At 38.2% G+C, this 26521-nt stretch overlaps 1 protein-coding gene across 1 annotated transcript; it reads left to right on the plus strand.

The window, feature by feature from the left end:
- The first annotated feature begins 4132 nt into the window (after positions 1–4132).
- On the plus strand, positions 4133–26521 carry LOC112403186 (kynurenine/alpha-aminoadipate aminotransferase, mitochondrial-like). Its single transcript, XM_024750539.1, has 9 exons — positions 4133–4297; positions 7505–7579; positions 12779–13029; positions 13848–13944; positions 15201–15262; positions 15531–15595; positions 16894–17000; positions 24972–25073; positions 25973–26521. The coding sequence occupies exons 1-9, from the start codon at positions 4253–4255 to the stop codon at positions 26012–26014; spliced, it is 846 nt and encodes a 281-aa protein (XP_024606307.1). The 5' UTR covers positions 4133–4252; the 3' UTR covers positions 26015–26521.

Genomic DNA, 26521 nt, shown 5'->3' on the forward strand with positions numbered 1-26521 from the left:
ATTAATCTACGACAAACAAGGCAAGAATATACAATGGAGAAAAGACGGTCTCTTCGGTAAGTGGTGCTTGGAAAACTGGACAGCTGCATATAAAAGAATGAAATCAGAACACTCTCTAAACCATAAACAAACATAAATTGAAAATGGCATACAGACCTAAATGTAATACTGGACACTGTTAAACACCTAGAGGAAAACACAGGCAGAGCATTCTTTGACATAAATGGCAGCAATATCGTTTTGGATCCTCTCCTAGAGTAACGGAAATAAAAACAAAAATAGACAGGTGGGACCTAATTAAACTTAAAAGCTTTTGCAGAGCAAAGGAAACCATGAACAAAACAAAAGGACAACCTACAGAATGGGAGAAAATATTTGCAGAAGATGCTACTGACAAGGGATTAATTTCCAAAATATACAAAGAGCTCATACAGCTTAATATCAACAAAACAAACAACCCAATCAAAAAATGGACAGAAGACCTACATAGATACTGCTCCAAAGAAGACCTACAGATGGCCAACAGGCACATGAAAAGATGCTCGACATCGCTAATGATTACAGAGGTGCAAATCAAAACTACAATGAGGTACCATGTCACACCAATAAGAATGGCCATCATTAAAAAGTCTACAAATAATAAATTTTGGAGAGGGTGTGGAGAAAAATCAACCCTCCTACACTTTGGTGGGAATGTAAACTGGTGCAGCCACTAAGGAGAGCAGTATGGAGGTTACTTTAAATACTAAAATGGAATTAATATATGGTCATGCAACCCCACTCCTGGGTATATATCTGGAGAAAACTCTAATTCAAATAGACACACGAACCCCAATGTTCATACCAACACTATTTACAATAGTCAAGACATGGAAGCAACCTAGCTATCCCATGACAGATGACTGGACAAAGAAGATGTGGTACCTATTACTCAGTCATAAAAAAAAGAATGAAATAACACCATTTGCAGCAACATGGGGAGACCTAGAGATTATCATATTAAGTGAAGTAAGTCAGAGAGAGAAAGACAAATACCATATGATATCACTTATATGCAGTATCTTAAAAAAAAGATACAAATGAACTTATTTACAAAACAGAAACAGACTCACAGACATAGAACACAAACTTATGGCTACCAGAGGGGATCCCGAGGGGTGGGGGCAGAGGGAGGGGGAGGTTACATTAGGAGTTTGGGATTAAAATGTACACACTACTATATCTAAAATAGATAAACAATAAGGTCCTACTGTATAGCACAGGGAACTATATTTGAAATCTTGTAATAACCTAGAATGGAAAAGAATCTGAAAAAGGATACATATGTATAACTGAATCACTTTGTTGTACACTTGAAACTAACAGAACATTGCAAATTAACTATACTGCAATTTAAAAAAAAAAGATACTTTGGAGTCTTAACCCCTAGTAACTAGAAATGTGACCTTCTTTGAAGATACAGTCCTTACAGAGGTAACCAAGCTAACGTGAGGTGATGAAGGTGAGCCCTAGTCTAATGTGACTGGTGTCCATACAAAACAGGGAAGTTTGAACACAGAGACATGCACACAACAGGGAGACACCATGTAAAGACGAAGATGCAACCACAAGCCAAGGAACATTAAAAATTACCAGCAAACCACCAGTATCTAGCCGAGAGGCCTGGAACAGATTCCTGGTCACAGGTCTCAGGGAGAACCACCCCTGCTGATACCTTCATCCTGCACTTCCAACCTCCAGACCTGTGGCTGGTCTCCACCATCTCTTTAGACGTGTTACAGCCCCCAGCACAGAGGAAGCACTCAACAATTGTTTAGAGGATGACTGGGTCCACAAGCCCTGGCCCTTTCATACATTCTGTCCCCAGGAGTCCTAAGCCAAGTCTTTAAAAGGCAGCCTGAGCTGTGTGACCTCGCTCACTCACCCCACACCCGGGAAGCAACTCCTTCTGCGGTTGCTCCTGACAATTTCAAAGTCTGGTCTGTTGGATTTCTCTGGCCATCAACTATCTCTTCGGTTTTCAGCTTCTGATTGTCAGGTAAGCTGTCCCCAACTCAGCCCTTGCCTACCCTTTCCCACCACTGTGGCCATCCTCTGCCTGCATTTTCTAAGCACAACCCTCAGGTCCCCTGCGTTCCAGTAGCCGCCCTGACGGGCCACCTCTCTGCCTCCCTACCTGACCTAAATCATCACCACCTCATAATGAATCAGCACCCTCAGCCTCTCACCTGTCAAACTCCAGCAGCCAAGTAGAAAATTCAGCAAACCCATGAAGCTGGAGAGCATGCATCTTATGATGAGCTGGCCTGAAATCTTAGTTTTTGATCCTTTAGTTTTATTGCTATTGATTGGAAATATGGGCGGATATTAGTTCCATACTTAAAAAAAGAAAAGTCTCTATGTAATAAATATTATAAGCAGCATAGACCTGAGAACACGAAAGACCTTTCACAAACAGGTTCCTACAACCAAAGGGAAGAAGTTTAAGTTTGTGTATCTAAGGTATCTAAGTATCCAGGGGAACCACACTAAGGGGGTGGGAGGGGAATCCTGAATCTCCAGTAACATCAAAATCTCCACTTTTATTTAATAATTAACTATGGTTTATAATTTAGAGGTTAGTTAGAGCTTCTTGAGCAAATTTCTAGAAAAATGCAGAGGCAACACTTCTTTAAATAGGTAACCTCACAAAGACCCTTAATTGCCTACATGAATGAACTAAGGACATAATCTGCCTTAAAAGTTGCCAGTTTCTCCAGCAAAAACCATTAGGAAACTGAGTCCTTAGTTTTGCTAAGAACGTTGTTACTAGTCATAATAATAGCTAACAGTTACTGAAGGCTTTTGTAAGATCAAGTCATGTGCTGAGGAGTGTCTGAGATTCCCTGATTTCATCCTGCCCACAGCCCTGTGAGCAAACTGATGCCCAGAAAGATTAGCTTGTGCAAAAAGTAGCTTGTGCAAAACACCCAGTGGTAAATCATTAAATGCGGCCTCCCGCACTGCCTGCGCCAACAAAGAGAGCAGGCTGCAGGCGCGTGGTCAGGACCCCAGCAGGACAGGCGGTCACGGGCGGGAGGGGCTAAAGGCGTACGAGGGCGGGGGCGGGGTGAGGGGAAGAGCTTTAGAAGAAAAAATAATTGCAGCAATGATACTGAATGCCTAAGAGGCCAGGGACTGTTCTCAACCTTATACGACTAGGGGAGGGAGAGGTTTTAGGAAGGTGGTTCCATTTGATCTGAGACTGGGAAAAGAAAGAGAATATAGCTTGGTGAAGAAGCAGGGTAGGAGAAAGGAGGAAAAGGATGACCCAGCAAGCAGCCAGTTTAGGTCCCGGAGAAATTTTTTTTTTTTTTTTTTTTTTTTGTGGTACGCGGGCCTCTCACCGCTGTGGCCTCTCCCGCCGCGGAGCACAGGCTCTGGACGCGCAGGGTCAGCAGCCATGGCTCACGGGCCTAGCCGCTCCGCGGCACGTAGGATCTTCCCGGACCGGGGCACGAACCCGTGTCCCCTGCATTGGCAGGCGGACTCTCAACCACTGCGCCACCAGGGAAGCCCCTGGGGAAATTTTTTAATGATTATGTTCCCTTTCTAAACAGGCAGCTATGTAAACATGTTGCCCACAGTTCAGATGTGTTTAATTTCATAAAGGCAAACTGGAACACATATTCAAGGCTTTCCTGAGCTGGTCTTCTTCCAGTGATAAAGGGTAACTTGCAGAGTGTCTATGAATTATACTTTATCAAAGCCTGTTTGCTCTGTGATTGAAGAATAATGCATGTTGGGTGCATAAAAATTGTATTGTATATAATGTATACCTAGGCTTTTCTTTCCGTGATGCAAAGAACTTACTGAACCTGCACTTCTAGGTATCCTACAGAAATCTCCCTAAGGGAAACAAAAAATTACGCAGTGAGTGCTCTAATGTAAAAGAAAGAGTACAGGCTTTGGAATGAGAAAGCTCTTTTAATCACCAACTGATTAACTTATGTGGATTTCTTAATCTCTAAGTCTGTTGCCTTGTCTTTTAAGTAAAGATATTAATATTGGCAAAAAGCATTTGAGGACCTTTAAACTGCCTGCTATAAAGCCACCATTTAGTTCCTGTCTACTATTATTATGATTTTCACTACTGTCAATTTTTACATGCATTTTATGCTTTAGACTCCCAGAGCTGTTATCCTGGCTAAAACAGTTTCAAGTAAAATTGCATAATCCTCCCACCATCCATTATCCAGCCAGCCAAGGACAAATGGACATGTGTGTCACATGTGGCAGCCAAGAAGGTCTCTGTAAGGTAAGATTGGAAGGAAGGGCACCCGCGGGAAGAATCAAATACTACGTTCACCCATACAGCCATCTCTCCCTTAGCCACAGAGCATCATGTTTTGTGGCCTACAAAGTCTTCCTTGTCTTCACCTAGAATCATAAATGGAACGTAAAGACATTCACCAACCTGATTTCTCTCTCTTTCTTTTTTTCACATCTTTATTGGAGTATAATTGCTTTACAATGTTGTGTTAGTTTCTGCTGTACAACAGTCAATCAGCCATATGCATACATACATCCCCATATCCCCTCCCTCGTGCATCTCCCTCCCACCCTCCCTATCCCACCCCTCTAGGTGGTCACAAAGCACGGGGCTGATCTCCCTGTGCTATGCAGCAGCTTCCTACTAGCTATTTATTTTACATTTGGTAGTGTGTATATGTCCATAACACTTTCTCACCTCGTCCCAGCTTCCCCTTCCCCACTCTGGGTCTTCAAGTCTGTTCTCTACATCTGCATCTTTATTCCTGCCCTGCCACTAGGTTCATCAGTACCGGTTTTTTTAGATTCCATATATATGCATTAGCATACGGTATTTATTTTTCTCTTTCTGACTTACTTCACTCTATATGACAGACTCTAGGTCCACCCACCTCACTACAAATAACTCAATTTTGTTCCTCTTTATGGCTGAGTAATATTCCATTGTATATATGTGCCACATCTTCTTCATCCATTCCTCTGTCGATGGACATTTAGGTTGCTTCCATATTCTGGCTACTGTAAACAGTGCTGCAGTGAACACTGTGGTACATGTTCCTTTTTGAATTACAGTTTTCTCAGGATATATTCCCAGTAGTGGGATTGCTGGGTCGTATGGTAGTTCTATTTTTAGTTTTTTAAGGAACCTCCATACTGTTCTCCACAGTGACTGTATCAATTTACATTCCCACCAACAGTGCAAGAGGGTTCCCTTTTCTCCACACCCTCTCTGATGTTTATTGTTTGTAGATTTTTTGATGATGGCCATTCTGAATGGTGTGAGGTGATAACTCATTGTGGTTTTGATTTGCATTTCTCTAATGATTAGTGACGTTGAGCATCTCTTCATGTGCTTCTTGGCAATCTGTATGTGTTCTTTGGGAAAATGTCTATTTAGGTCTTCTGCCCATTTCTGGATTGTTTGTCTTTTTGATATTGAGCTGCATGAGCTGCTTGTATATTTTGGAGATTAATCCTTTGTCAGTTGCTTCATTTACAACCTGATTTCTCTTAAACAGAGATCCCATCATGATTGACCCGGAGCTCTGAGTCATTAGGACAAGATTCCCGTTCAGGGAGAACTCAACCCCTACCTGCAGCTTAGTGAGCGCTGCTTACTTTCATCTGACTCAGAGATTCAGGCTAAATTTCAGTTTTGCTTGTGGCTATAACATTTCAGTGTATGACTTTTAAATTCTTTGAGGGTGTATCCTGATACTCCTGAGATGAAACGTCATTCCTTTGTGTGTCTGCTGGTGTTATCATCTGTGCCGGCTGCCTCTTGTACCCTGACTCCCTCTTGGCTGTGCTTCTCCACATCTACGTATATGTCTGTGTCTGTGGCTGACTTCTCCTCTGGGTTACTTTCTCTCTCTCCTTCTCTCTGTCTCTCTCTCTCTCTCTCTGCCTCTCTCCTGGGTTCCAGGAACTCCACAGAGGTAACCACCACTGGGAGGTCCCCAGATAAAGAGACTGCATATAAGGTTCTCAGTTTCATCTATTTTTTTCTTTTCTTTTTCATGAATAATTAGTCCTGAATAAGGAAGCTCTACATTCAGTCCTCACATCTAGATGAAAGTATGACTCTTGTTTATCTCAAACCAGAGTAGCTTTCTTGCTCTTCTTTCTTATGTAAATGTGAATGTTATAATCCAGTTAGTTTTAATGAATTTCAATTAAAGTATTTTTACAGAATAAGGTATTAAAGTAAGACTTTATAATTTTCCTCCCACTTCTTGGACTGAATTAGGAAAAATAAAAGGATTAGCTGCTGTTTGATTTTTTTTCTTGAAGAGAACCATTTGTGATGCTCCAGACTAGTAGGACAAAAAAGTTCTTTTCAGTGAAATTCTTTTCTTAGGAAGGGACATTATGTGCATTTTTTTTCCCAGAAAGATGCAGAAGAAAGTTTCTTCTTTGTCTGTTGCAACATCAGTCATATCAAAGAGGAAGAGAGCATAGATGGCCAAATGCATCAGTAACTCACTGGCTTATAGCCATGCTTGTTCCAGAGGCCTCCTGGGAATCCAGTTTAATATTTCTCTCACTTTGTTCTCCAGGATGGATATTATTTTAGGTGTCCGTGTCTCAGATAATAAACAGCCTTCCCTCCTCATTTAGGATATATGACTTTCTCATGTCCCAATGTATGTGATGAGGTTTTCATCTGATCCATGGATAATAATACGCAAGCCACCCAGTGATTTGTTTGGTCCTAGGAGGTCCTGTAAATCCTGAATCAATTAGAAACTTGTCAGAGGATGACACTGTCATAAAATGCAAAAAGCTCATAAGGAAAAGTAAATGGAATATCCTAGACCAAATCAGGAAACAAAAGTCCAATCTTCTGTCCCAATGTATAATGGCCATGCTGTTTATCAAGAGCTCTAGGTTGTTAAAATAATAGAGAGGAGAGGCGTGACCTGGGGACTGTGAAACATCACAGGGCAGGAAAGAATGATTCTGTGACTCATATAAGATTTAGTCAGAATGGTGGACTAGTATCTCCGGGAGGGTAAAAACCATGCCTTTAGGCTCATCATTTATCTCCATCCTTTACACAGGCCTGGCTTATAGCAAATATTTTAAAATTTTTCAGAAAAGGAATAAAAGGAATAAATACATTTTAGGAGCCAAAGCAGTTATGTTTTTTTTTTCCAACCTAGAACGGAGATTTGCAAACTGTAGCTTGAGAGCCAAGCCAGTCCTTATCTGATTCTGTAAATAAAGTTTTATTGGAACTCAGCCACACCATCGGCTGACGTATTGTCTACAGCTTTCTCACCATAGAGGCAGAGATGAGTAGTTGCAATGGAGACACCAGGGCTCACATCCCATCTGGCAAGTTACAGAAAACTTGCCAACTCCTTCTCTAGAATCCTAGTGAACCCAAACTAAAAAAAAAAAGGGGGGGGAGGTGTTTTCTAAGACTGGAAACCAGACTAACGAAGCCAACCTATGCTTCTTTTGTTAGGTATTTGAGATGATCGTTAATCCTGGAGATAATATCCTCGTAAATGAACCTATTTATTCAGGAACAATTCATGCTGTGAGTACACGTCTACAAAAGGCAACTCTCTTTCTTGTAACAAATAAGAAACTACTGCACCTTGAGAATTCTCTGTCCACTGAAACATAAAATAGCATCTTCTTAAACAGGAGAATCATTAATATATGCAAAATATGTGAAATGTTCCCTCTGCTTTATACATTTCTCCTTACAAGGTCTAAATGTAGAGGTACTAAAATTGGGTCTTGCAAAATCATGTCCAGATTTGTTAATATTCCACCTGAAATGTGACTTAATTTACACAGACATGTTTTCACTACCACCTATATGACCACATGCGTAAGGATGGCCATATGTCAGTGTAGGATAACTGTACAGTAACATGGTACGATCAGGACTTTCCTCTCCAGTGTTAATTAACGGGACTCTAATATCCAGAATGAGGAATCGCATCACCTGCTCTGCTGTGCCCTGGTCAGAACACACCACTGTCGGGGGCACAATACTTTTGGGTCGATGTGAATACAGACTGGAGCACAGTCGGAGAAAAGCGACCAGAGTGAACAAAGAAATGGAAATAATACCATAGGTTGAATTGTTTTAGGAACTATGCTCTTTTCCGTAGAGAGAGAAGACTCCACAGGGGCATGAGAATTGTCCTCAAGTACATTAAAGCTAGCCATGTGACAGAGGAGTTAGATTTGTCTGTGCATGTTCTCAGGTTCATAGAACTTGAACCAAAGGGTGGAAACTACAGGGAAACAGTTTCAACTCAATGTAACAACTGTCTAACCATCAGCCTTACCAGTTCTCTGAGGAGTAAAGCACTGGCCATCACTGCAGGGGCTCAGAGTAACTCTCAATGGCCACCTGACATAAATGCTAGCAAAGTAATTCTAGCTTAGAGTAGGGGATTTAATGAGATGACCGCTATGCTCTACTGAATCTAACTTCATGGATTATCTTTTTTTTAATTTAATATTATCTTTGTGAAAAATGAATATATATAGAAAGCAATTAGCTAGTCTTGATGAAAGGCATATTCCCTCAACACTCCCAAGTAGGGGTAAAAATATATTATAAACATTGCTTTTCTAATGAACAATCTGAAAAGGAAATTAAGAAAATTCCATTTGTAATAGCATCCAATAGAATAAAATATCTGGGAATAAATCTAACAAAATGGGTAAAAGACTTCCTCATTTAAAACTAAAAAACATTGCTGAAAGAAATTAAAGAAGATGCCAATAAACCAAAAGGCATCACCTTCTCCTGGGTTGGAAGACTTAATACCGTTCAGCTGTCAATACTACCACAGCAATTTACAGATTCCATGCAATCCCTACCAAAATTCCAATAGCCTTTTTTACAGAAATATAAAAGCCAATCCTCAAATTCATTTGGGATTGGAAAGGGTCCAAATAGGCAAACCAATCTTGAAAAAGTGCAAAGTTAGAAGATTCTCAGTTCCCAATTTCAAAACTAACTGCCTTAATCTGCAGTAATCAAAACCGGCTGGTACTGGCATTAAGGATAGATACATATCCCAATGGGATAGAATTGAGAGTTCAGAAATAAACCATACAGCTGTGACCAACTGATTTTGACAAGGGTACCAAAACCATTCAACAGGAAAAAAAAAAAAGTCTCTTCAACAAATTTTGCTGGGATAACTGTATTTCCACGTGCAAAAGAAAGAAATTGGACCCTCACCTCATGCCATATAAAGATGTAACTCAAAATGGATCAAACATTTAAATTAAGAGCTAAAACTATAAACTCTTAGAAGAAAACATAAGGCAAATCTTCTTGACCTTGGATTTGGCACTATTCTTAGATATAACAACAAAAATACAAGCAACAACAAAAATATAAACTGGACTTCATCAAAAATTAAACTCTTTTGAGCGTCAAAGGACATTATGAAGAAAGTGAAAAAACAGCCTACAGAGTGGGAGAAAATACATGCAAATCATATATATGGTAAGAGTTCAATATCCAGAGTATATAAAGACCTCCTACAATTAAAATACAAAGAAATTAATTTAAAAATAGACAAGGGGGGCTTCCCTGGTGGTGCAGTGGTTGAGAGTCTGCCTGCCGATGCAGGGGATGCGGGTTTGTGCCCCTGTCCGGGAAGATCCCACATGCCGCGGAGCGGCTGGGCCCGTGAGCCATGGCCACTGAGCCTGCGCGTCCGGAGCCTGTGCTCCGCAACTGGAGAGGCCCGCGTACCGCAAAAAATAATAATAATAATAAAAAGAGACAAAGGACTTGAATAGACATTTCTGCAAAGAAGATATATAAATGGCCAGTAAGTATATGAAAAGATGGTCAACATCACTAGTCATTAGAGAAATGAAAGTGAAAACCATAGTGAGATACTACTTCACACCTACTAGCATGACTATTATTTTTTTAATGGAATATAGCAAGTAATGGTGAATATGTAGAGAAATTGGAACCGCAGTACATTGCTGGTGGAAATGTAAAATGGTGCAGCCCCTGTGGAAAACAGTTTATCAGTGCCTCAAAAAATTAAACATAGAATTACTGTGGACACACAAATTCCACTCCTAGTATGTACCCAAAAAGATTTGAAAACTGGGGCTCAAACAGAAACATAAACGTTCATAGCAGCATTATTCACAACAGCCAAAACATGGAGCAGCCCAGGTGTACATCAATGCATGAATAAAATGTGGTCCATTCACACAATGGAATATCATTCAGCCAGAAGAAGGAAGGAAGTTCTGACACCTGCTACAACATGGATAAACCTTGAAAGCACTATGTCAAGTGAAAGAAGCCAGACACAAAAGGACACATATTGTATGATTCCACTTGTACAAAATATCTGAAATAGGCAAACTCATAAAGACGGAAAGTTGCTTAGTGGTTACCAGGGGCTGAGGGAGGGGGAAGTGGGGAGTTATTGCTTAATGATACAGGGTGTCTGTTTGGAGTGATGAAAAGATTTTGGAAATTAATAGTGACGATGGATGCACACACTGTGAATGTAATTAATGCCACTGAGTCGCACACTTTAAAATGGCAAATTTTTGTTATTTACACATTTTGCCGTAATTTTAAAAACTAAAATAAAGTAATTACCTTTTCTTAGCGACTGGATACTAATTGTTAATTATTTTCCTAAACTCCTAAGTCATAAGATTACACAATGCCTATAAATATAAAATTTTTGTCTATGTAAACAGCACACATACACACACGTTTTCACACACCCAAACAGAGACCAACGCTAGGCTGTGACGGAATATGCCGACGGTTCATGTGTGTTTATCTCATGGTCCAAGACTGACTTCTTTTATTGCATGTTTATGTGATTTCTAAGTCTAAGACCTTTTAAATTTACCATAAGTGGGGTCTGGGTTATTCTCAGTGCATAATTCTACATTTGACTGCTAAGAAAACTGTTTGCTTATCCTTTGAAAATATTTTTTCTGAGAACTTCACTCAGTTACTGCGATTTTTTTAATTTTTATTGAAATATATTGTATTTGATTTACAATGTTGTGTTCATTTCAGATGTAAACCAAAGTGATTCAGTTATACATATATATGTATAACTTTCAGATTCTTTTCCATTATAGGTTATTACAAGACACTGAGTATAGTTCCCTGTGCTATACAATAGGTTCTTGTTGGTTACCTATTTTATATATAGTAGTGTGTATATGTCAGTCCCTAACTCCTAATTTATCCCTCCACTCCTCTTTCCTTTTGTAGCCAGAAGTTTCTTTTCTATGTCTGTGTGTGTCTATTTGTTTTGTAAATAGGTTCATTTGTATCATTTTATTAGATTCCATATATAGGCAATATTATATGATATTTGTATTTCTCCATCTGACTTACTTCACTTACTATGATAATCTCTAGATCCATCCATGTTGCAGAAAATGGCATTATTTCAATCTTTTTATGGCTAATATTCCATTGTGTATATATGTGTGTGTATGTGTGTATATATATATGTATATACATACATACATATACATACCACATCTTTATCCATTCATCTGTCAATGGACACTTAGGTTGCTTCCATGTCTTGGCTATTGTAAATGCTGCTGCAATGAACATTGGGGTGCATGTGTCTTTTAGAAGTATGGTTTTCTCCAGATATATGACCAGGAAGGGGACTGCTGGATCACAAGGTGAACCTCCCTACTGTTCTCCATAGTGGCTGCACCAATTTACATTCCCACCAACAGTGTAGGAGAGTTCCCTTTCCTCCACACCCTCTCCAGCATTTATTATTTGTACACTTTTTGATGATGGCCATTCTGACCAGTGTGAGGTGGTACATCATTGCAGTTTTCATTTGCATTTCTCTAATAATTAGTAACATTCAGCATCTTTTCATGTGCCTGTTGGCCATCCGCATGTCTTCTTTGGAGAAACGTCTATTTAGATCTTCTGCCCAATTTTGGAGTGGGTTGTTTGGTTTTTTTTTGATACTGAGCTGTCCGTATATTTTGGAAATTAATCCCTTTTCGGTTCCATTGTTTGCAAATAGCTTCTCCATTCTGTAGGTTGTCTTTCCATTCGTTGATGATTTCCTTTGCTTGTTACTTATTAAGTTCCGATTTTCTTCTTTATGTTTGTCCACAGACATAAAACATAAAAACACAAACCTTTCATAAAACAATGTCTATAAACAAGGCCACTACTTGTGACTTCAGCCTTTGCAATCGGTACAGTATACTATCCACATGCCTTGGTGAGCCACTGCCCTGACGCTCCTTGGTTCCCCAGCACCACCCTGGCTCCCCTGGTCCCTCTCCTAAGACCAACCTGAACACCCCATAGTACAGAGCCAATGCTGGCATGGTAGGGGGCCTCCAGGACCCCATTCCAGCCTGCTCTGTATCTGATGTGTCCATGCTACACCACCTGTCCAATATTTTGAATATCACCTCTGCTTATAACTATTTTATGTATTAGCACCATAGATGCTTTATAAGATTAATTTACTTTGTCAAAAAACATTCCTTAATAAACACCTATTTTATGAACCAGTTCTAACCATAATTATAAAGATAACGCACTGTGGGCGTAGAGCTGAGTGCAGGTTTGTGTTTAAGGGTATAAATGGTAACAGCTTTTTGTTTAAGGGTATAAATGGTAACATTCTCCTTAGTGTAAGAACCAGTGACACTGATATTTTGTATCAAGTCTGAGTCTCTGGCTTTCTTTTCTCTTTGTACTGGACAGCTGCAACCCCTGGGCTGCAACATGATTAATGTTTCCAGTGATGAGCACGGGATTATTCCAGACTCCCTCAGAGAAATACTCTCCAAATGGAAACCAGAAGATTCAAAGAACCCCAAGAAAAACACCCCCAAATTTCTTTATACTGTCCCAAATGGCAACAACCCTGCTGGGAACTCATTAACAACTAACCGCAAAAAGGAAATCTATGAGGTATTTTCAAAGAATGTGTTCCGTGGCTGTGTTCTTGTTTTGTTCTGACCCTTTAGAAGAGCGCTCTGCAAGTTCCTTCTCATTGCCCCTTGCTCTCAAGGAAGATGATTTTTAATAAAAGGAAGTCATCTATGCCAGGGTCGCCATGAATTTAAATTCAAGAAACTATTACACTCTTGTTGACTATGAGATTTTTCTTTCCCTTTAATTGATATTTTCATTGAAGGAAATGTTACTCTTGGTGTGATGTTAAACTCTACGAGGCTATATAATAATTGGCCCCAAGTTTGATTTTCATAATTTTATGTTTGTACTTTCAACCTGTCCCTTCCCTTTCCTTCTTCTTGTCATTCCAGGTTACAAAGACATTCCTTTAACATAGGAGGCAGGCTCCTTTTGTAAACTCTCCTCTAGGTAGCTGAACACGATGCCTAAGATTTTCACTATAAACACTGTTCTAAAATCGCATGTTAAGCTACACAGAATCAAGTACAAAGAACTATGATTCCAAGTGATTTTCATCTTCGAGCGCTCTGAAGAAATAAACATGCTCCTTTAACCTACTTCCGAGTGGTCAAAGATACTTGGCCATTAAGCTATAGCTTAGTGGGGACTGGTCAGGTTTTTGGTTGCATATACGAAACAGCACATTTAGAAATACCTGGTCAGATATGCATTCTATTTTAACTGTACAATTTAATTTAAATGTGTATTTTAAATAAGAAGTTGTTTTATTAGAATGTGTTAACTGTCTAGGTCCATTTGTCCCTAGGTCGCAACTTTCTTCCCCATGAAATCACTAACATGGTATTACTTGTTAATGCAGTGTTGGTACTGTGCCTTTTCTCTCTTTGTGCAGGTTGCGAATAGGGTTTATAACTGGTCCAAAGCCCTTGATCGAGAGAATTGTTTTACACACAGAAGTTTCAACAATGCACACCAGCACTTTCACTCAGGTAGGAATTTTTTGAATCAGATCATAAAATAAAACAGATGTTGGCAAATATGACTGAGTGAACATGGCAGAGAGAGAAATCACTGATTGCACCTCTAGATCTGCATGGACTGAATTAGGAGACCATGCACAGCAGATGTTTGCTCTAAATAGCAAAAGAGATTGGAATGGACCTGGTGCTGTTTCACAGTGTAGACCAAACTCCTTGAAGGTCAGAGATCTTCTTATTCAGCTGTGTCCTGGAATCTAGCCCAGGAATTCCGTAAAAACTGCGTTGGACTCAAGAGAGCGGAAGAGGTTTGGTGAAGTAACACACTGTTAGCTTCGTTGTCCTGGAATCTGAGAGCAAGGGTTCAAACCCGTGTGGTGGCCCGATGTCTGCCTTCACTGCCCATGTGCTAAGCTCCCTACAAACAGCGGCTGGAATGTATTTTAACTAAAATACAGTAAAATTATTTTTGGAGAATGTATAAATTTCTTTACAAGCTTTGAGAAATTACTTGTATAAATATCTTTACAAGCTTTGAGAAATTACTGGACCCATCCCTGAGGCAACCTTGAGAATCAGACCTTAAGGACAGAACTGCTACCTAAGAACGCAAAAGGGGTAGTTTATGTAGAATGGACATTTCTTTGACATTATACATTCCACAAAGTGCAGATATCCCGTGTTTTATCAAGTTGGGGGCTTTTTCTATATTTTCTGTATCTGTTATCAACCAAATTTCACTATCCATTTAGAACATTTAGGACTTTCATTCTGGATACAAAAATCTCTGAATATATTGTATAACTTCATATATAGACTGTATGTGTTTTATATTTAGAGGCCATCCAGGGCGGCAGCTATTGGGTGGATCTGGGGCTGGACCTTCTGACCTAAGTCCAGGCTCTGTGATGAGCAGTGACTGCAGGAAAGTTAACTTCACCTTGTGCCTCATTCTCTTTATCAGTGGAGTGGAAATAATGACCTGCCTAATAAGGGTATTACAAAGATCAACGTAGCTGAAATATATTCATATGGTACAGCAGTTTCCAGCACATAGCAAGGACCATATACATATTTGTTATTTTTGCTATTATTGTTGTCATTGTTATTAATCAACGTTGTTATAAGTTGCTGACCCTATAAGGCTTCGTGCAGGTTGTTGCATCTTCTTAGGGTCGTTTGCACATAATCAAGAGTGATTTGCTGTTATGTTTGGCAAAAAAACACATTTTAGAGGATGAACCTTATAACTGTCTCATCCCTTTTAGCTGCTGGTATCACAGCTTCTACACCAATGGGGAGAAGAGGGCTTCCTGGCTCATGTAGAGAGGTACTGTATTTTAGGTTCCATACTTTATATAGAAATGGACTTTGCTCTATTAATTTTCACTTTTGAATTATTCCAAAATAATGGAAAGCCCACAATGGTAAAAATGTTTACCATCAGACAGGTCAAATAAATACGCTCTATTTCCTCATCAAGAATTCAACATTTTCATCAAGATAGAAAATAGATTCTTACAGAATGGACTCCAGAGCCTTTTAATTTCTGCAATCAATGTACTAAACACATCCTTTGCATTGTTTTCTTCTTCTAGGGTTATTGATTTCTATAGGAAGCAGAGGGATGCATTATTGGCAGCTGCAGACAAGTGGTTAAGTGGTGAGTGGAACTTACATCCTGTCCTGGGATGAACAGTAGCCCTTATATGAGTGAGTGATACTCACCACAGAGTATTGTTAATAACCCTGGGGAAGGAAACAGGGTCCAGGAGTATTCTTGTCAAGAAAATGTTACCCTATGAATGATCTCTGAAGTAAGAGCACAAACCCTGGCATGATTCTACGCATTTCTACTATAACTGACTGCTGCAAAGTAACTGTGGTTTGAAGAAAAACAACCAATTAGTCTAACAATCAACCAGCAATAACCTACTTAAAGTTAAATAATACCTGTAGTCAAACGGTTTTCAAAATTTTGCTCCAAATAGAAGAGGGATTGTGAAATCAACAACATACTCCTTTACTGACTCTATAAAGACAAAACAGTACAATCTAAGGCAGGTTTCTCATTACAGACAATTTGCCTTTTAATCATTAACCTCATTTATCTAATATTTTCTATTGCTAATTTGATTTCAGAATGGTTTAGATTTAATTTTCTATTAAGGAAGAAAGTAAAATGAATTGCATGGCATTAATTACACCACTAAAAATGCCTTTGGCAAGAATAACAGTAAATACAAAGTATTCACTTCTTATTTCCCTCATATCTTTTTCCCTACGCAGTCCTGGTAAAAACACAATTACTATCTTTTTGATAAGAGTACTATTCTACCACTTCCTATAGTGAAGTTGAAAAAAAGGCTTTAATCAACATCAAGGTTTTTTTTTTTAAAAGGTAATAATCAAAATCAAAATAATTATTCTTCCTTCTTGGTTTCTCTATCCTTATGTTCAATGAAGCATAAAGCCTACCAATGAGCAGAATTTCTTAATTTTATGTACTCCTTTCATAATTAACTACATTCTGATAAAAACTTCAATTCATTAGACATGAACAATTACATAAATGATAGGATTTATTGAAACACTAGAAGCCTCTAGAAAGAGTTGAGGAATCTGCTCCTAAAACTGAAAGAGCCGTGTTCGGCTTAGGGGCAATTCTAAGGAAGGGTGGTGGGCATGGCACTGGATTTCCCGCACTGCCCTGAGACCCACTAAAATCATAAATAAACACACGAGTCTCCTCTCTCCCTTTCAAACCCTCACCTTACTTTTTAAAATAAAACCCAGAGCATCAGTTTTCAGAACTCATAAAACTATATTTTTAAAAATGCTATCACTGAAGGAACTTTTTTGGAAACACTAGTTTATAGTTACTGCAATTTGTCATTTCAGCGATATAGTTGACATCATCAAAAATGGTCTCGGGAAATATTTCGTCTCTTTTGTTTGTAGGTTTGGCAGAATGGCAAGTTCCTACTGCTGGAATGTTTTTATGGGTTAAAATTAAGGGCCTTCATGATGTAAGAAAACTGATTGAAGAGAAAGCCTTTAAGAAAGAGGTAAAACAGGAAGAAAAGCTACATTTTTTCTTTAAAGTAATATCTTAATAAAATGGCAAGAGATATCTATCGTTGCCCACCAACCCAAGGCATAATGTTTGTCTATCAGATACATTAACTCCTTACTAAGAACATAATAGATTTTGGGTTACAAAATTAGTCCCCTGGTCTAAACCAGGGGAAATACAGTCGTTCAGCTCAGCTACTGATTAGCTTAGTGGCTAAGAGCACACTCTCTGGAGGCACGTCCTTGGGTGTGAATCCCAGCTCCAGCCCTGCCCTTATATGTGGCGTTGGGTAAAATGCAGATAATAAGAACCTCTCCCTCTTAGGGTTGCTATGATGATGAAAGCAATAAATATGGATAAAGTACTTAGACCAATACCTGGCACATAGTAAATGCTTGATGAGTATTAGCCAGTAATATTTTTTATTATTTTAAAAAAATTTTTATTGGAGTATAGTTGATTTACAATGTTGTGTTAGTTTCAGGTGTACAGCAAAGAGATTCAGTTATACATATATCCACTCTTTTTTAGATTCTTTTCCCATATAGGCCATTACACAGTATGGAGTAGAGTTCCCTGTGCTATACAGTAGGGCCTTATTAGTTATCTGTTTTATATATAGTAGTTGTATATGTCAATCCCAAACTCCCAATTTAACCCTCCTCCCCTTACCCACTGGTAACCATAAGCCATTAGTATTAAAATAAAAGGATTTTTTTCCTGATTAGGAAAGTAAAGCATACTCATGGTAACATGATTCTTCATTGAAGCATACTGAAAATTTTTTAAATAGCCCATAATTTTACCACCCAAATTTTATGACCATTTGTGAAATATTTTCTTGAACAGCTTGTATATATCTAGTAGTTTGTCTATGAAATTGTTTTTTTATGAAAGTATAATGCTTTACAATATTACATTAGTTTCAGGTGTACAACATAGTGATTCAATATTTTTAACAATTAGACTCCACTAAAAGTTATTATAAAAAATTGGTTATATTCCCTGTGCTGTACAATATATCATTGGATCTTCTTTATTTTATACATAATAGTTTATACCTCTTAATCCTCTACCCCTGTCGTGCCCTTCCCCCTTCCCTCTTCCCAATGGTAAGCACCAGTTTGTCTCTATTATGTGTGTCTCTTTCTTTTTGTTTATTCATTTTATTTTTTTAGATTCTGCATATAAGTGCATGTTTGTCTTTCTCTGACTTATTTCACTAAGCATAATACCCTCCAAGTCCATCCATGTTGTCACAAATGGCATTATTTCATTCATTTTATAACTTTGTGTATCATATCACTATATATATATATATCTCACATATTCTTTATCCATTCATCTGTTGATGGGCACTTAGGTTGTTTCCATGTCTTGGCAATTACAAATAATGCTGAAATGAACACTGGGGTGCATGTATCTTTTTTTTTTTTTTTTTCTGGTACGCGGCCTCTCACTGTTGTGGCCTCTTCCGTTGCGGAGCACAGGCTCCGGACGCGCAGGCTCAGCGGCCATGGCTCACGGGCCTAGCCGCTCCGCGGCATGTGGGATCTTCCCAGACCAGGGCACGAACCCGTGTCCCCTACATTGGCAGGCGGACTCTCAACCACTGCGCCACCAGGGAAGCCCCAAGCATGTATCTTTTTTAATTAGTGTTTCCATTTTCTTTGGACATATACCCACAAGTGGAATTGCTGGGTCATATGGTAGTTCTATTTTTCGTTTTTTGAGGAACCTCCATACTATGTTCCATAATGCTTCACCAATTTACATTCCCACCAACAGTTTACAAGGGTTCCCTTTTCTCTGCATCCTCGCCATCATTTGTTATTTGTTGTCCATTTGCTGGTTGCTATTTTAATAAGCGTGACGTGATATCTCATTGTGGTTTTGATTTGCATTGATGATTAATGGTTAATGATTGGCATTAATCTGATGATTAATGACGTAGAGCATCTTTTCATGTGCTTTTTAGCCATCTGTATGTCTTCTCTGGAAAAACATACATTCAGGTTTGTGCCCATTTTTTAATCGGGTGGTTTGTTTGTTTGATATGGCTGTGCAATTATTCTACAGGATTAAAATTACACAGAAAAGTTTATATCCTGCTTTTTTCACTTAAAATTAGCCCACAAGGATTTCTAATTTTTTTTCTCCTTTTATACTTAAATCATGTCTACTTAGATTTCATTCAGAGGCACTAATTAAGCTGAGACATCTAAATATGCTTCTGTGTAGCTTTCCAATTTAGCAAATCAATCAACCATTCTCCATTAATTAATGCCTTTATCATGTTCGTCACTCTTTTGTAAACACCAAGATCTGTTTCTAGTATCACTTTTGTCTTGAGGCAGTGAGTACAAAGAACAGATCATGTTGTTTTTGGCAAACTCCTGTGCTAGAGCATAAGAGACAGTCTAGAGGTCAGAGCTGAGAACTGGCTGCCTGGACTGGTGAGCCAATCCATTCCCCTGGGAAAGTCGCTCATTCCCTGTAATCATCATACTTGACCGCAGGACTCATGCTTTATTAATTGTTTTAATGTTAATAACAGCACATAGAAAGCGCTTAATAAATACTTAAATGACTTAACTCATATAAGTGCATTTTAGTACAATAAATCAATTTTATTACATTTTCTTTGCTTTGTTATCACTGCCATTATTATTCACAATATTTGATAAGTGGCTATTTGTTTGTATCCCTGAGCTAGGAGATAAGGATACAGGCTTCATATTTTATTATAGTTTTTTCAGTTCCTTTTATTTATTCCATATACCCTGTTGCATGGACCTTCAACTTTTCTAAATAATCTCTATCTTTAACACAACTCTCTTAACCCAGATTTTGGTCAACTTGCAAGATTATTACCACTCCCTCCTTCTCCACAGAAACTTGCTTCTGGCACATCCCTAAACTGTTCCCCAATGTTGGTAGAAATGACAGTTTTCATTTCATTGTTAATCAGGAAAAAAAAAAAAAAAAACCTCATCTTCAGCCTTGAAATTTTCTCCCCAGAATGCCCCCAAATCATTTCATTCCCAGCTCACCTAACCTCAACAACCAGGGGCCAGATTTACACCATGAAAAAACAAGCAGTTTCTTAAATTCTGAATGTCATGATTTTACTAGACAACAATCTCAAAGACTTAACACAATCCAGTCACAACCCAGTTCTGACTCACGCACAGTTTTCAAAGATGTGGTCTACAGGCTCCTCTGCTCCCGCCGTGAGTCAGAGACCCAGGTTCCTGCCACCTTCTTGCTCTGAGTTTTTCAACACACGGATCCATGATGACCGCAGCATTGAGGGCATGGTGGGTCACACAGGGAGACATTCAGGGCCAGGCCGAGAAGCAGCACCACAACTTCCCCTCTCCTGGCTAGGATTCAATCACGCAGCCACAGGCATCTAGAGAGAGGCTGCGGACAGTGTGTTTTCATGCACAGGAAGCAGGAGACACATGCTCTGGGGCAGCGAGCTGTTGGCCACAGAAGTCACCAAGAAGAGCAGGTGTCCCACCGTTTTAACACCATTACCTATCATTTTTATTCCTTCACTCTATGTATTAAGTGTTTCCACCTCTATGAGTGACCAATTTTCTTTGCACCTCGGGGACACTACACTCTGTATCTTCTCCCTGACAGACTCTTCCCCTACTTTTTGCTTGGCCTATGCCTACTTATCTTTCAACTCCAGGCTGAAAGGTCACCCCCAAATTTGATAACTCTAAAAGGGTATTTAGCACTGATTGATTTGCAGATGTTGAAAAATCCTTGCACCCCTGAGATAAATCCGACTTGATCATGGTGTATGATCTTTTTGATGTGTTATTGGATTCGATTTGCTAGTATTTTGTTGATCTTTGCATCTATGTTCATTAGTTATATTGGCCTGTAATTTTCTTTTCTTGTGGCGTCTTTGTCTGATTTTGGTAGTAGGGTGATAGTGGCCTCATAGAATGAGTTTGGAACCATCCCTTTCTCTGCAATTTTTTGGAAGAGTTTCAGAAGGATAGGTGTTAACTCTTCTCTAAATGTTTGATAGAATTTACCTGTGAAGCCATCTGGTCCTGGACTTTTGCTTGTTGGGAGTTTCTAACTCACTGGTTCAATTTCAGTGCTGGTAACTGCTCTGTGCATATTTTCTCTTTCTTCCTGATTCAGGTTTGGGAGGTTGTACCTTTCTCAGAATCTGGCCATTTCTTCTAGGTTGTCCATTTTATTAGTATATACTTGCTTGTAGTAGTCCCTTATGGTCCTTTATATTTCTGTGGTGTTGGTTGTAACTTCTTTTCATTTCTGACTCTACTGAGTTGGGCCATCTCCCTTTTTTTCTTTTTTCTTTCTTTTTTTTTTTTTTTATGGTACGTGGGCCTCTCACCGTTGTGGCCTCTCCCGCTGTGGAGAACAGGCTCCAGACGCACAGGCTCCAGACGCACAGGCTCAGCGACCATGGCTCACGAGCCCAGCCGCTCCACGGCATGTGGGATCTTCCCGAACTGGGGCACGAACCCGTGTCCCCTGCATCGGCAGGTGGACTCTCAACCACTGTGCCACCAGGGGAGCCCTCCCTTTTTTTCTTGATGAGTCTGCCTCAAGGTTTATCAATTTTGTTTATCTTTCCAAAGAACCAGCTTTTAGTTTCATTGCTCTTTTCTACTGTCTTCTTAGTCTCTATTTATTTCTGCTCTGATCTTTATGACTTCTTTTCTTCTACTAACTACGGGTTTGGTTTGTTCTTCTTTCTCTAGTTGCTTTAGGTGTAAGGTTAGGTTGTTTATTTGGAATTTTTGTTGTTTCCTGAGGTATGATTGTATTGATATAAACTTCCCTCTTGGAACTGCTTTTGCTGCATCCCATAGGTTTTAGATACTTGTGTTTTCATTTTCATTTACCTCTAGGTATTTTTGATTTTCTCTTTAATTTCTTCAGTGATCTATTGGTTATTTAGTAGCATACTGTTTAGCCTCCACATGTTTGTGTTTTTTGAGTTTTTTTCAATATCCACAAATCAATCCGTGTGATATACCACATTAACAAATTGAAGAATAAAAACCATATGATCATTTCAATAGAGGCAAGAAAAGCTTCAATCGGTTATTTAGTAGCATATTGTTTAGCCTCCACATGTTTGTGTTTTTTGAGTTTTTTTCAATATCCACAAATCAATCCGTGTGATATACCACATTAACAAATTGAAGAATAAAAACCATATGATCATTTCAATAGAGGCAAGAAAAGCTTCTGATAAAATGCAACATTCATTTATGATAAAAACTCTCCAGAAAGTGGGTATAGAGGGAACACACCTTAACATAATAAAGGCTGTATATGAAAAACCCACAGCTAACATCATACTCAATGGTGAAAATCTGAAAGGATTTCTTCTAAGGTGAGGAACAAGACAAGGATGCCCCACTCGCCACTTTTATTCAACAAAGTCTTGGAAGACCTAGACACAGCAATCAGAGAAGAAAAAGAAATAGAAGGAATCGAAAGTGGAAAAGAAGAAGTAAAACTGTCACTGTTTGCAGATGAGATGATGCTATACATAGAAAATCCTAAAGATACTACCAGAAAACTACTAGAGCTCATCGATGAATTTGGTAAAGTTGCAGGATACAAAATAAGTACACAGAAATTTGTTGCATTTCTATACACTAACAACAAAAGAGCAAAAAGAGAAATTAAGGAAAAAATCCCATTTACCATCACATCTAAAAGAATAAAATACCTAGGAATAAACCTACCTAAAAAGGCAGAAGACCTGTACTTGGAAAACTGTAAGATGCTGATGAAAGAAATTGAAGACAACACAAACAGATGGAAAGATAGAGTATGTTCTTGGATTGGAAGAATCAATATTGTCAAAATGCCTTTACTCTCCAAGGCCAACTACAGGTTCAATGCAATCCCTGTATCAAATTACCAATGGCATTTTTCACAGAACTAAAATAATTTTAACATGTGTATGGAAACACAAAAGACCCCTAACAGCCAAAGCAGTCTTGAGAAAGAAGAATGGAGCTGGACGAGTCACATTCCCCGACTTCAGACTATACTACAAAGCTGTAGTAATCAAAACAGTATGGTACTGGAACAAAAACAGAAATATAGACCACTGGAACAGGAGAGAAAGCCCAGAAATAAACCCATGCACTTATGGCAAATTAATTTACAACAAAGGAAGCAAGAAAATACAGTGGAGAAACGACAGTCTCTTCAGTAAGTGTTGCTGGGAGAACTGGACAGGTACATGTAAAAGAATGAAATTAGAACATTCTCTAACACCATAAACAAAAATAAATTGAAAATAGCTTACAGACCTAAATGTAAGGCTGGATAATACAAAACTACAGCAAAACAGGAAGAACACTCCTTGACATAAATCACAGCAATATCTTTTTCATTCTGTCTCCTAGATTAATGGAAATAAAAACAAAAATAAATAAATGGGACCTACTTAAAAGCTTTTGCACAGCAAAGGAAAGCATAAAAAAACAAAAAGGCAACCTACAGAATGGGAACAAATATTTGCAAATGATGCGATTGACAAGAGATTAATTTCCAAAGTGCACAAACAGCTCATACAACGCAATATCAAAAAAGAAAACAACCCAATCCAAAATTGGGCAGAAGACCTAAAAAGACATTTCTCCAAAGAATACATACAGATGGCCAACAGGCACGTGAAAAGATGCTCAATATCACTAATTATTAGAGAAATGCAAATCGAAACTACAATGAAGTATCACTTCATACTGGTCAGAATGCCCATCATCAAAATGTCTACAAATAATAAAGGATGGAGAGGGTGTGGAGAAAATAGGACCCTCCTACGCTGTTGGTGGGAATGTACAATGGTGCAGCCACTATGGAGAAAAGTATGGAGGTTCAAAAGGAAACTAAAAGTAGAGTTACCATATGATCCAGTTATCCCACTCCTGGGAATATATATGGAGAAAAGTATAATTCAAAAAGATACATGCACCCCAATGTTCATCGCAGCACTATTTACAATAGCCAGGACATGGAAGCAACTTAAATGTCCATCAACAGAGGAACAGATAAAGAAGATGTGGTACATATATACAATGGAATATTACTCAGCCAGAATTACTCAGAATGAAATAATGCCATTTGCAGCAACATGGATCAACCTAGAGATGATCATACTAAGTAAGTCAGACAGAGAAAGACAGATATCATATGATATCACTTACGTGGAATCTAAAAAAATGATACAAATGAATTTATTTACAAAATGGAAATACACCCACAAACATAGAAAGCAAACTTATGGTTACCAAACGGGAAAGTGGGGAAGGGATAAATTAGGGGTTTGGGATTAACATACATACACTATTATGTATACAACAGATAACCAACAAGGACCTACTATATAGCACAGGGAACTATACTCAGTATTTTATAATAACCTATAAGGGAAAAGAATATGAAAAAGAATAGATCGATAGATATACATATACATATACACATATGTATAACTGAATCACTATGCTGTATACCTGAAACTAACACAACATTGTAAATCAACTATAGTTTAACTTAAAAAAAATGAAATAGTTTTAAAAATGATATTTCATTGGATTTATTTTACTTTTCTAGTTATGTTAAACATTTATTCATGTTTATTACCATTTCTATTTCTTGAATAAGCTGTCCTTGTCCATTTTAAAGTTTTTCCTGTTTCTGTGCATTCTTTATAATATATTGAGAAGAGGTAGAATTGCTGTATTTATGTAAACACTGGTTTCTATGCTTTTAGTTTTATTATATGACATGCAGTAATTTTATATAAATTGATTTTTCTCTTGTGATTTCTTTCATTGCTTTTTAAGTTTAAAAGTCATCCTCCACTCTGAGATTAGATTCACCTATATTTTCTTTTAGTTTTCTTTAATGGTACATCACCTGTTTCCATAAACTCTCTTAGATATTCATGCTTCCTGGATATCATTTCTACCTTGATAGTTCAGCTCCTTGCCCCTACTTCAGAGCATCCTTCTCTTTAGCTTCTCCAGAGCAGATGGACATGGTGAGTACAATATTCTCTTTAGAGTAGAAGTAGATATCCACTTATTTTTTGTGTTCATTTTGTGAGTTACAACATTATTTGATAGCTTCTTGGGTTTCTGCAAAATGGGTATTGGTTGGAAAGTCACAAACTACCATTCAGAGAAGTTGCCAGGCTTCTATAGACAAATGATGCAACCAAGTTGGAGTCGAATAGATTTCAGACCTGCTCAACAGTGTTGGCAGATTATCAACAAGTCACAAAGAGAACCTCTTTCGCTCCTTCTTGGAATTAACATGAGCCATAGTACATATTCATGAAGCCATCCATCTCTATCTCTGGTGGAAGGGTCAAATAGAATAATATGAATGACTGGAGTTAAGTAATTGCTTAATCACAAAGTCCAGCTTTAACCAGGATTACAGGAAACCAAGAAGAAAGTTCCTAAGAACTGTGTGTCGGGAACCCACAGAAGAGCCATAAACTGAAGAGTCCAGGAAGTGTAAGAAGAGTGTATACTTATCCTTGGAGATGGGCTGTCTCCGGCTGTGTTCTTGATTGACTTCCTTTCTCATGTCATTAAATATGCTTTTCATAAGTTATATATGCATAGAGCCGGACAACTGAAACTATACAGAAGGCATGTGCAGGTGAGAGAGTATATGAAAAAAATAATTCGTGTTCTGGGAGAAGATGATGATCTTGAGGGGATAAGGATTTGAAATATTTCCTGGGCCTCTGATGTGCTTCCGTCTACTTATATTAGTGGACATGACGGCCTCTGACCCAGATAAAACTGAGGTTAATCCTGACTTTTCACTGTCTGATCTCAACCTAAGATGGATACTCTTTGTTTAAATTTCTCAAGTTTCCTAAACAGCATCCTAATTTTATTAATTCTTCTCTCTGCTCGCTTTTAGGCCTTCCAGGGATTAGCCCAATTTATAAAGGAATCTTTATGAAGAAATCGAACTCTTCATAGCACTCAGTTTTCAGATAAATTATTTCTATGTTTTAGCAGGAAGAAATGATTGTTGGTGTCAGACTTACAGATTGGGTTTCACCAAACATGTCATATCTGTAGTAATTTAACTAGACAACTTTTAAAGTGCCCTTGAACCCATCAGATTGCCAAAATATATTTATAATCCACATATACATGTTGATAAATTTTCAACCCCCCAAAAGTACTTTTATCCTGGATTTTATTGTAAAGATTTTTATAGTTGCTTTATCATTTCCCATAAATTTTCTTTGAAAATAACATTTTTACAGTAAATTATTTGTAAGCAAACAATCATGTTCAAAACAGTATATAATGTGAACTTTTCCTATTTTGAAGAAAATGTAATGAGAGCTTGTTGCAAAAATTGTTAGTATTTGACTGTTATACATAATTTTTAGTAAGAGTATCACAGATATTATGTTATGGCATAGAAATTCATTTAAAATAAAATTCTGAATCTAAA

This window comes from Neophocaena asiaeorientalis, unplaced genomic scaffold (assembly GCF_003031525.2).
Source record: "Neophocaena asiaeorientalis asiaeorientalis breed wild unplaced genomic scaffold, Neophocaena_asiaeorientalis_V1.1 scaffold180, whole genome shotgun sequence".
In the NCBI taxonomy this organism is placed as follows: domain Eukaryota; kingdom Metazoa; phylum Chordata; class Mammalia; order Artiodactyla; family Phocoenidae; genus Neophocaena; species Neophocaena asiaeorientalis.

What these genes read in the sequence shown, in the direction of transcription:
- LOC112403186 (XM_024750539.1), top strand. Translation starts at nt 4,253, where the DNA reads ATGGACATGTGTGTCACATGTGGCAGCCAAGAAGGTCTCTGTAAG. An exon ending in CGTGGCTGTGTTCTTGTTTT is followed by an intron (nt 13,030 to 13,847) that starts GTTCTGACCCTT and finishes CTCTTTGTGCAG; the next exon opens with GTTGCGAATAGGGTTTATAA. An exon ending in TGCAGACAAGTGGTTAAGTG is followed by an intron (nt 15,596 to 16,893) that starts GTGAGTGGAACT and finishes TTTTGTTTGTAG; the next exon opens with GTTTGGCAGAATGGCAAGTT.